General features: G+C 41.7%; 1 protein-coding gene across 1 annotated transcript; it reads left to right on the forward strand.

The window, feature by feature from the left end:
- Positions 1–129: 129 nt before the first annotated feature.
- LOC129815339 (protein unc-119 homolog B-like) lies at positions 130–5,180 on the forward strand. Its single transcript, XM_055869060.1, has 5 exons — positions 130–633; positions 1,815–1,928; positions 2,112–2,211; positions 2,453–2,625; positions 3,086–5,180. The coding sequence occupies exons 1-5, from the start codon at positions 399–401 to the stop codon at positions 3,199–3,201; spliced, it is 738 nt and encodes a 245-aa protein (XP_055725035.1). The 5' UTR covers positions 130–398; the 3' UTR covers positions 3,202–5,180.
- Positions 5,181–12,342: the final 7,162 nt, after the last annotated feature.

Here is a 12,342-nt window from a genome sequence, read left to right on the forward strand (position 1 = left end):
CATCCTAAAACTCAGTGGGGTGTTTAAAAAAACAAGGGTTACATGTGGTTCGAATGCCTTTGCCCAGCACATGCGTACATCGAATTGTCCTTTCCAAATGTCCTTAGCGCAAAAGTCCGAGTGTGCGTTTAAAAGCAAGCAGGTGTCGCCTGTGCCATGTCTGGTCTGTGGTGCACATCCTGCCCCTAGCGGTATTTCTCTGAAAGTCCATCTCACCTCAACTTTATCTCTGACCTGTTGCCATGGCAACTGTAAAGCGTGTGCTTACAAAAACAAGTGCTTGATCCATCGTCAGCGAGAAGCGGAGGTTCTTCATTCGACATCTACGGCGCCATCTTATTGCTTTGAGCGAGGTAGATCGAGACAAATAGACAAGGTTGTCATCATCACTGGTAATTATGAGCGGAGCTAGAGCTCGCATCGACCCGCCTGTTGCTACTGAGAATGTCTCGATCACCGGGCACAGTTCCGCGGCTGCTGCGCGGGAGCGCAAGCCAGGTGGAGGGGTTCTGAAGAGACTCAAGTCTCGGCAAAGCCAGGTGGATAGTAGGCCCGTCACAGAGGATGATCTTCGAACACAAGTTGGCCACATCACCCCTGAAGAGGTCCTAAGATTGCGGGTTGCTACTCGGGGTAGGCTATATCTATTTTCTACATGATATTGGCAGTGGTTGGCTGTTTATACAAATGGGTAGCTAGCTACAGGTTAATTTACATACAGTATAATTTACATAGCTACACTGGCGTTGAGTAAAACTGGCAAGCTATGCCTGTCTATTTACCTGAATAGCCTAGTTGCTATGACAAATCAGAGATCCCTTGCTAGATGTGGCGCAACGGTGTAAGGCACTGCATCTCAGTGCTAGAGGCGTCACTACAGACTCTGGTTCGATTCCAGGCTGAATCACAACTGGCCATGATAGGGTGGCACACAATTGTCTCAGCATTGTCCGGGTTCAGCGGGGTAGGCCATCATTGTAAATAAGCATTTATTCTTAAATGACTTAAATAAAAAATCACATATACTGAACAAAAATATAAACACAACATGTTGGTTTCATGAGCAGGAATAATCCCAGACATTTTCCATGAGCACAAAAAGTTTATTTCTCTCAAATTCTGTGCAGAAATTTGTTTACATCCCTGTTAGTGAGCATTTCTCCTTTGCCAAGATAATCCATGATCATTACACAGGTGCACCTTGTGCCGGGGAGAATAAAAGGCCACTCTTAAATGTGCAGTTTTTTCACACAACACAATGCCACAGATGCCTCAAGTTTCGAGGGAGCGTGCAATTGGCATGCTGACTGCAGGAATGTCCACCAGAGCTGTTGCCAGATATCGGAATGTTCATTTTTCTACCATAAGCCGCCTCCAGTGTTGTTTTAGAGAATTTGACAGTACGTCCAACTGGCCTCACAACTGCAAACCACCTACAACCACGCCAGCCCAGTACCTCCACATCCGACATCTTCACCTGCGGGATCGTCTGAGGGGAGGGAGGGGATGCTGAGGAGTATTTATCTCTGTAATGAAGCCCTTTTGTTGGGAAAAAACAAATTCTGATTGGCTGGGCCTGGCTCCCAAGTGGGTGGACCTATGTCCACCCATGGCTGCACTCCTGCCCAGTCATGTGAAATACATAGATTAGGGCCTAATGATTTTATTTAAACTGTAACTCAGTAAAATTGTTTGTATGTTGCTTTTATAGTTTTGTTCAGGAAAGAAAGAAAGATAGATAGATTTTACTGCCCTTTAAAATAGTATATATTTTAAGACAGCCACTGACCACCTCTACTGTCTGTCCATCCCAGGGTACCTGTGTAAACCAGAGGACAACATCTTCGACATAGATTTCATCCGCTTTAAAATCAGAGACTTGGAGACAGGGACTGTGTTGTTTGAAATTGTAAAACCACCTCATACGGGTACAGTTCATATTCCCTTTCAGTGTGTGTGTGTGTGTGTGTGTGTGGGTGTGTGGGTGTGTGTCTGTGTGTGTCAGTGTATTACTATTGTAGTATGTCTGAGAAATACCCTGTATTTCTGATTGATCACCGTGCCATTGGTTTAAAAATATATCCTGTTTGTTGTTGTGTCTTTGACCTCAGAGGAAGATGAGGAGAATGGAGAGGGAGACATGAGTGCCGGACGTTTTGTATGCTACCAGTTCACCACTGCATTCCTACAACTGAGGACTGTGGGAGCCACGTGCGTATACTCTCTCTCTCCCTCTCTCTCTCTCTCACACACACACACACACACACACACACACACACACACACACACACACACACACACACACACACACACACACACAGAAACACACACGCAAACACAAACACACACACACACACACACACACACACACACACACACACACACACACACACACACACACACACACACACACAGTACTTATTATATGTTGACACCTTTCTCTGTGTGTCAGAGTGGAGTTTACGGTTGGTAACCGGCCTCTGAACAGCTTCAGGATGATTGAAAGGCACTACTTCAGGGATCACCTCCTGAAGAGCTTTGACTTTGACTTCGGCTTCTGTATCCCAAACAGCCGCAACACCTGCGAACACATCTACGAGTTCCCTCAACTGTCTGAGAGCTTGGGTGAGTGTCACATTCCATCCATCAATCAATGACCCCGTTTGAAGCACTTTGGTACTGATGTTTTTGTGAAAAGTGCTACATAAATAAATTGTTTTGAGTAAATAAATAAAATGTGTACATTACATTTATGTGGAACTACAATCATTTACTGAAGGACATGCACATCACCTTTTGAATACATTTTCCATTTAGCAGTTGTATATTTTTGACCTTTATTTAACTAGGAAAGTCAGTTATGAACAAATTCTTATTTTCAATGACAGCCTAGGACCAGTGGGTTAACTGCCTTGTTCAGGGGCAGAATGACAGATTTTTACCTTGTCAGCTCGGGGATTCAATCTTGCAACCTTTCGGTTACTAGTCCAATGCTCTAACCACTAGGCTACCTGCCACCCCTATGGATTGAAATAACATCAAAAAAGAATAATATGTTCCATGTTATGATTATGTTCCCTTCCAGTTCATCAGATGGTGGAGCATCCCTACGAGACGAGATCGGACAGCTTCTACTTCGTAGACAACAGACTGGTCATGCACAACAAGGCAGACTACTCTTATAACGGGGGCAGGCGTTGAGTCTGTTATGTGCCTGTTTGTGTGTGTGTGTGTGTATGTTTGTGTGTGTGCTGTGCCAAAGCCTATACTCACACAAACAGACTCTCACCCAAGTGTTGAGTACTGTAAGTTAAACAAACTCTATTGTCATGGCATAGCTGCTAGTATGGAAAAGTTTAAGAACAGCAGGACAGATCCACATTAGAGCCAAATAGACTACTGGCAATAGTATGGCAACATTCTGCCATATAGTGCTTTGTCTTTCTCTCCCCAAAAATGAAATGTGTTTCAGCTAACCAAGTGATTTATGTTAGTGTGTAAAAGGACAGTTAATGTACTGTTCACTCTTTGACTTTTGGGGGGAGTCATACTCATAAAGGACCAGACAATGCCCACATACATACATACAGACAGGCAGACTGACAGGCAGATAGGCAGACAGATATAGAAACAATCTCCCTCGCTCGCTCCCTCCTTCCCTCTCCTTTTCTCTATTTCTCTCTCTCTGTCGTTACCTGCTGTGCCCACCCGCCACTCTAGATGTATTAATAAGAGAGGAAGGGGGAGACATACACAAACCCACTCACACACACTCACACACACACTCACTGTCAAACACACATGCCAGCTCACTCACATACAGTGCCCAGTGAAAGTCTACACACCATTTGCTTGTCCCCGGCAGGGACTTGTGAGTTTGTCAGGATCAAAATAAATATGAAACAAGCAAAGCCCAGGTAAAAAGTTAGAGGAAAACCTGCCTCAGTCTTCTGAATACCCTGGGATAGAGTTTTATTTTACAGCAAGACAATTACACCAATGTTAATGCCAAAGACACACCAGAATGGCTTTCAAATTGGTGTTGAGTGTTTCTGAATGGTCCAGTCTCAGTCCTGACTTAAATCTGCTTGAAAAATCTGAAACAAGGTTTGAATATTGCTGCCCATCAATGATTCCCTTCCAAATGTACTGAGCTCGAGCAATTTTGACAAAAACTATGAATATATGTTGCCCTAAGAGTTGTGCATAGGTGGTAGAATCTTATTCAAGATGATTTACAGCTGTAATTGCTGACAAAGTTGCTTCTACCATATATTAACTATGGGGTCTGAAGACATCTTAATTATTTAAAAAAAAAATTTTAAGTTCTATACTTTTTCTTTCACTTTGAAAATGTGGAGCTTGTTGTGTATATTAGTAGGAAATAAAAACTAAATGTAATTTATTTTTTAAATATTTAATTTGAAGGCAGAAAATGTGACAACTGTGCAAGGGGTGTATATATTTTCACTAGGCACTGTACTTTCACCACACCCCCTCCCAGAGAGACCTACTGTAGCATGTCACCTGAATGTACTTGCATTCAAATTCAACTTTATTTATAGTGCATCCAACATGCAGGTCCAATAACATACTTTACAAACAAGTTGATCAGAGGAAGGACTCTTACGTTTACAGTCAAATCGGATTCAGAACGAAAGAATCTAAAGCAGTAACAGACAGGTATTGCAACTAAAACATTTCTGTACATAATTTATCCTTTATTTTTGGTGTTCTTCAGTGATTTGACAGGCACTTATAAATAGAACGTAGTATTATATTTTTATTTATACAAACTGAAAAGACAACCCTGGTCAGAAATTCTCATATAGGATACAGTTCTTTACCCAACTCTTGATTGTATTAATATGGCAGGTTGACACTTTTTATTACCATGTTTTATCATGTTATAAAGTAAAAAGTTGTAGTGTTTTTGATTGTTTCCTCAAGAAACACCAAAACTGCATGAGGCATCAAAATGTGTGAAATATGTGTGGATTTTAGGGAAATTGGTGATAGATCTTTGTTAGAGATTGTTAGAGATAGCTAGAAATCAAATTGTGTATCCTTTTGTGTTTTGTAAACTACTGGTGTCCAGGGTTAAGTGTATACTTGTATAAAAAAATGTATCCAAAATAAACATGTGAATTTTCAAATTCCTTTGATGAGGTGCAACAACAGTATGTTTCAGCAATGTAATTCATTCATTCAACCTGTTAAGAAGTTACTTGGAAGGAGAGAGTGCCTGCTCTTCCGGGTTTCCTAAGAAGAAAACAGTGTCAGATGTTGGCCACGAGGGGGAGTCATGTGACAAAGAATCAAGTGAGAAGAACCTGTCCTGTTTTGGTCAAGAAACTACTACAACAACAAGAACTAAATCACAGATGATCAATCTGTTGAATGATTAATGATTCAAAACCACTGATTGAAATGCCTAATGAGCTTACAACTGTCTTATCCTCAGTGGTGTAAAGTAACTTAGTAAAAATCATTTGAAGTACTACCTAAAGGAAAATTCCACCCTTTTGGTATTTGTTTCATTAGTGCCTTGTTTGATATAGTCCCAAAATGTTTTGCATGTCAGCAAGCAAGTTTTCAAGATATATCACTTTCAAAGTACAGAAATACAGCTGGTATGATGCATTTAGCATCATATGATGCAAAACGTAGCGTCATGTGATGCAAAATTCATCATACTAGTTGTATTTCTGTATTTTGAAAGTTATATATCTTGATAACCTGATTGCTGACATGCAAAACATTTTGGGACTATATAAACAATGGACTAATGAAACAAATACCAAAATATTGTTTTTGGGTGGAGTTTTCCTTGTAGTTTTTTTTAGGGGTATCTGTACATTAGTATTTATATTTTTGACAAATTTTACTTTTACTCAACTACATTACTAAAGAAAATGTGTACTTTTTACTCCCATACAATTTCCTTGACCCAAAAGTACTCGTTACATTTCGAATGCTCAGGCAGTACAGCAATTATGGCCCAATTCACACACCTATCAATATAATGCATTGACATTGCTACTGCCTCACTAAACACAAATAGTGTTTTTGTAAATTATGTCTGAGTTTTGGAGTGTGCCCCTGGCTATTTGTAAATAAATAAAAAACAAGAAAATTGTGTCAACTGGTTTGCTTAATATAAGGAATTTGATGTATAGCATTTTCTTCAACTTTTACTCAAGTATGACCATTGAATACTTTTCCCACCACTGTACTTAAGTACATTTTAAACCAGATACTTTTAGACATTTACTCAAGTTGTATTTTACTGGGTGACACTTTTCCTTGAGTCATTTTCTATTAAGGAATCTTGACAAATGACAATTTAGTACTTTTTCCACCACTGCTTACCCTATCATAACCCTATGATAACCCAAAATGTAAGGTTGTAGAAATTGGACTTAGACGTAGTGTATTATTAGATCTGATACATAGAAAGTTTTGTAGAATGACACATTTTTTTAATACAAAATGGTGTAGTCTATTCAGTGATTTACGGTGAACACTTACTTACCCCCAGCTGTTTGAGTCCTGTGGGGTTTTGAACAAAACCTCCCTCTTTCTCCCTCTCTATTTTCTTATCTGTATGTACAGCTCTACATCTCCCCCTTTCTCAGTTTCTGTCTCTTTCCACCTCTCTTCAACTCATGTCCAAATCTCATTCTCTTTTTCTTCCCTCATCGCCCATTCCTCTCTCCACATTTCTCCGCCCCGCCTCCCTCCTCCTCTCTCTCGCTTGGGCTCTGTTTTTCCATTCTTGCTTCCTCTCTCACCTGGTAACCAGACCTCCGGAGAGAAGCGTTGAGTTTCCACTTTCCCAGAGAAGAAGACAATCTGAGCCTCACAAAAGCCCCCACAATGGAGCCTCAGCAACACTGTACCTCCCTGTCTTCCTACCCTGCCTCTCTCTCTCTCATTTTCGTTCTTTCTCCTGTCACTCTGTTAAATGGTTTTAAGTTAATTATATTATGTTTATGTGAATTGTCAAACATTTGTTCTGTCTGTTTGACGTTTACCTTCATGTTGCACTTCCGGTTCGGTCCACAAGATGACCCCTCCAGCCGAACTGCTCCTTTCAATACTGAAATGTGATACAGATATTACATTGAATTTTGCTAAATGACTGGCCAAAATCTAAACTGATGAAGAGTTTCTGCAAATCTTCAGCGAGTTTCTCCTCCTGCTGATTTTGTCATCTTGATATTTCCTTACTGGTGAGGTCACACAAAAGTCTTTGCCTGGGGGCCACTTGGCCACGTTACCATGGTGAAAGGTGAGAGGGGTTAGATGTAAATATACAAGCTCATGCTACATGTTGGAATACACACCAATTACAGCATGAGTTACCTCTCTTCCATCTCTCTCTCGCTCCCACTCACACACACACACACATACATACACACAGAAAATCAATCAATCAAACAGCAAATCAGGACACTATCAAACTATAGGCTTCTGAATCAGATAGTTCAATCTGCCCCTTCCCCATGAATCAATAACCATGGACTTCTATATAGGGGTTGTTGATTGGCATCTGCCATTTCACCCCTCTCCCTTCTGGTTGGGATCAGTGCAGATGAAGGAGAGGAGGCCACTGTTGATTATTGAAATGCACTTCCATGTCTGTGCTTTGGCAGGGGGGAGCGGATGTGGGGACAGTCGTATTCTATAAATAGCAGGGAGGTATGGCGTTGATAGGCCCTGTGGATGGAAGTGGGGGGAGTGGGGAGGGAAAGGATTAAAAGAGTACAGGGCCATATTCTGACTTCACTTGTGCGTGTGTGTGTGTGTGTGTGTGTGTGTGTGTGTGTGTGTGTGTGTGTGTGTGTGTGTGTGTGTGTGTGTGTGTGTGTGTGTGTGTGTGTGTGTGTGTGTGTGTGTGTGTGTGTGTGTGTGTGTGTGTGTGTGTGTGTCTTTGGCAGAGGTGCTTTGTAAATGAGAGCTGTAGATTTAGCCACTGGGCAAAGTGTTTCCCCCAAAGGTCCCTATGGGGGGGTTTCTGATCTGACAGACTGTTAACGTTATTTGGTGGTTGATCTGTCACTTGTCCATTGGTCACGACCACAATATTCAAATTTAGATCTCACATTGACCATCTTCAAAGGCCAAAGACATTATGGTAATGTTAAATATGTAATGATGGGTGTCTACACGGTTACCATGGTGTCTAGAAAACTGACATTTTCTGCACTTATGCAATGGTTAACCAACGTTAATTGCGCTGATGTATAATGTTTGTACAACCATGGTACTACTGCTTTAAAAGTGAATGCATGCCCAAGCCTGAAAATTACCATGAACCACACAACCCTCAAAGCTAGAGATTTTCAACAAGAAAACACCATCTATCAATATAACCTTCCTTTCCAAAGATAGCAATTGTAACGTTATAGCTCATGTGCAAAATACTCAAAGGGCAGCTAATTAGTGCAAAAGTGGTCAATGTGTAGAAATGACATGATCAGTGAATTGTGAGTTGGTTGGGAGAGACTATAATGCAATAAGTAAGACAACGATGGATATAAAGTTTCCCTAATGGTGCCGTGTTTCCCGTAGCCATTGTCTTTGTAACTTTGTATTGACAAGCTGTCCGTAAGTGTTAGGCCTGTGCTAAGTCGTAGCTGGAAGCCTCTGTTGTGACTGTGTTGGAGTGTGTTGTGTGTATGTGTCACTCCCAGTTTTTTTTTTTGAAACACCTAAAATTGTCACCCAGTTGTCTGAGTAAAATAATGTGTAAATAAACTATTTTTTTCCCTCACTGTCACGAACGTCATAGAGAGGAGACCAAGGCTCAGCGTGATTATAATACATACTTATTTTTAATAAAGAAATATACTGAACAAACTAATACAAAACAACAAAACGAACGTGACCGCTATAAACACTGAGTGCAGACATGCAACATCACATAGACAATAACCCACAAAACAAACTGGAAAATGGCAACCTAAATAGGATCCCCAATCAGAGACAACGATAAACAGCTGCATCTGATTGGGAACCAATCTAGGCCACCATAGACCTACATATGCCTAGACTACACACACACCTAGACATACAAAACCCCTAGACAATACAAAACAATCATATCCACCCTCGTCACATCCTGACCTGACCAAAATAATACAGAAAACATAGAACACTAAGGTCAGGGCGTGACACTCACCACTTTCCTTTCTCCCCCTTTGCTTTTCCTTGCTTCCCTATACTATCAATCATTTGATAGTATATGTATTGTGCTTATGAGATTAAAGATGTATCTAAATGAATTAAAACCAGCTAAACGTCTACCATTGTGTTGAAGCTGTCTGAAGCATTCCTCTACATTTCGCCCTTTCTCTCCTCCCTTTGTCTCATTCCCTTGATAAACCCTCCCCTGGGGATGGAAGGATTGTCATACCAGGAGAACAGAGGTGGAGCTCTGCCCTAGCAGCACAGGTGTGCTTGTTTTTTTTCACTCCTTCTCCTAAAGCCTTCCCTTCCTCCTCTTACCACCTGCCAGTTGAACAATACCTCGATCAAAGTGAATTACTTATTTCCTCTTGGTGTCCTGTTGGTCTATCGGCTTCCTCCCCGATACCCAAGGCAAAGGCTTCCTGGCGTGCCATGAACCTACAACGCAGTGGCATTGGGCAAGTGATTTGTGAGGGAAATCTCTCACAGCCGTAATTTCCATTTCCCTGCCACTGTTCATTTAAATGGCAGAGGTGCAAGATTCTACGAAGGCTTGCCCTGAATTTGCTACAATATGACAAAATGATCTCGTAATCTGTGTTGGCCTTGCCCAGCATTTATGTATTGAGAACGTACACAAAGCCATAGAACTTATGAAACCTACAGCCTAGCCACTAACACTCCCAGTGATTTTTGGGATTGCAGCAGCAATCCCAAATTCCCTTCAGGGTCTCTCTGAGCAGGTCCTAGGACCTAAAGGGTCAAAGGTCATGGTTGAACAATACGCTTCCCACTCTGGGTCTGTTGTGATCAAGGAAACAAATATACAGAAGAGTCAGATTGGACAAACTATCACTGTGTTTGGAGTTGGTGGAGAGAGAGAGAGAGAGAGAGAGAGAGAGAGAGAGAGAGAGAGAGAGAGAGAGAGAGAGAGAGAGAGAGAGAGAGAGAGAGAGATACAGAGAGAGAGACAGAGACAGAGACAGATAGACAGAGACAGATAGACAGAGAGCCAGAGAGCCAGAGAGCCAGAGAGCCAGAGAGAGAGAGAGAGAGAGAGAGGGGATGGAGATAGAAGGAGAGAGAGAGAGAGAGAGAGAGAGAGAGAATAGCCACTTCAATCAAAGCTGAAGGCATTTTGGTTTGGTGAGGTTAACAAACCAGAGTATGAAGAAACCATAACCATATCTTTGTCCAAATTACTGAATCAAAAATAACTAATCTGTTACAGGCCTCTTAAGGACAAAAATGTATGTCGTGTAGAGGTTAAAAAGTTAAATGACTGAAGCTGACATGAAAAAATATAATATTGCTCAAATAACTGAGAAAAAAAAAAAAATTCTAAAGGAAAATGGGTTAATCAAGTGTTATAACACACAGGTGTGCGTGCGTGCATCCCATCCCATTCTTGTTTATTCAAGTGTTGCTGAAGAACTTCAAAGCAAGTGGACAAAGGTTGGACATGGCATACCTTACATACTTTAAGTCTTCATCTTTCTCTCTACTATTCTTTTAAGCGTCTATTTTGTACTGATTGGATCTCTGTTTGCCTTCTCTCTTCTTTAGCCCATTTTTACTCATTCCCATTTACTCATTCATATATACTAATATACTTTCCAAGTGTCTCCCTCTCTCCATCATATCATATCTAGCACCTAGTCCCATCACTTTCTTTTGCAAAAATGTTTCCTCCCTTTCTCCTCTTGCTCGTTTTCCTATCACTTTCACAACTCATTCCTTCCCCTCCCCCTCTCGCTCCCTCTATCTCTCTTTATTCAGCCCCATTGATCATGCATGCAGAAATGTATCACGCCCACTGCTCCAGTCAGTCAGTCAGGATAGGGCGCTAGCTGGGCTCTGTCCTACATACTGTTCTCTCGCCATGGTCCACCTCTCCCCCCGCCAGCACCCAACACCAGCCCTCGCAACCGTTTGACACACATACGCCTGACAGCACGTCTCGTGAGGCTGCACATAAACAGCCACCACTCATTATTGTGTGTGTGTGTATTAAGTGCAGTTTGATGCATTGGAGGTATTGTAAACACACACATTTATGTGTGGAAAATGAGAGAGTCTGGACTAGAGTTTTTAGTTGTTGGAGCCCCCTTTCTCTCTCTCTGTCCTTTCTCTTTCTTTCTCCCTTTCTCTCGTTCTCTCTCTCTGTCACTCATTCAGTGTTTTGATGCATTAGATGTTGCCCATTTCTCTGTAATGCACATATTATGTAGGCTATAGCTCAATGTGCACCTTTCAAATCAGCACAGTAAATAGCAGTAAACAAACTGCAGTTTTGACATGTACACTTTGACAGTTCAGCTAATATACACATAGCTGGTAGGGTAGTACATGCACCTCACTGTACCATAGGACAGGAGCAGTCCCACCAATGAATTTAAATCCCTCAGGCGACATTCTTGTCCCAGTGAAGAGGGTAGCCTACTTAGGGGAAAAGCTGGTAATCTGACACTTAGTTGGTTAAGGCAGTCACATGGGTGGTCACATGGGCATGCAGTGTGAGGGCATAAGGACTTTTGTCCCAAATGTCACCCTATTCCCTACACAGTGCACAACTTTTTTACCATAGCCATGTGGGATCTCGTCAAATGTAGTACACTAGGGAATAGATGACCATTTGAGACATATCCAGGGTGACTTAAAACCTCAACCATTTGTAAAGAGACAGAGAGCCATAGCAACCTGCTGCTACTGTGACTAAGAACAGGTATGTACAGTACAGTTAAAACTGTTCAAAATGAGCAGAGGCAGGGTACTGTGTAGCTTACATACCAGGCCTCTGGCACCCCGGAGCAGAGCAGTTCCCAGAGAGAATGCCTACTATAGGCTTTAGCTCAGCAGGTTAACACAGTTTTGTTGTGTGCAAGAGACACAGGTTGATGGTTTGAACCCAGTCGGTCAGATTGGTGGCACAACCTGGATGGGTCTCTGCAAGGAGGAGGTCTAAGGGGGTGTACTGAGCTGGGCCAATAAAAGCTGTACTGCGCTGTCCTGGTTATACATCCATAAATTGCTGGAACGGTGAAATAAAATATCTGTGTCAGCAGTGTAAAAATAGTAAATCAACAGTATGGTTAGGGTCAACGTGATAGTGTAAAAATAATGTATCTGTGTCTGCAAGGCGTAGTG

The sequence above is a fragment of the Salvelinus fontinalis genome, chromosome 18 (assembly GCF_029448725.1).
Source record: "Salvelinus fontinalis isolate EN_2023a chromosome 18, ASM2944872v1, whole genome shotgun sequence".
NCBI classification, from domain to species: domain Eukaryota; kingdom Metazoa; phylum Chordata; class Actinopteri; order Salmoniformes; family Salmonidae; genus Salvelinus; species Salvelinus fontinalis.

What these genes read in the sequence shown, in the direction of transcription:
- LOC129815339 (XM_055869060.1), top strand. Translation starts at nt 399, where the DNA reads ATGAGCGGAGCTAGAGCTCGCATCGACCCGCCTGTTGCTACTGAGAAT. An exon ending in ATTGCGGGTTGCTACTCGGG is followed by an intron (nt 634 to 1,814) that starts GTAGGCTATATC and finishes TGTCCATCCCAG; the next exon opens with GGTACCTGTGTAAACCAGAG. An exon ending in CTGAGGACTGTGGGAGCCAC is followed by an intron (nt 2,212 to 2,452) that starts GTGCGTATACTC and finishes TCTGTGTGTCAG; the next exon opens with AGTGGAGTTTACGGTTGGTA.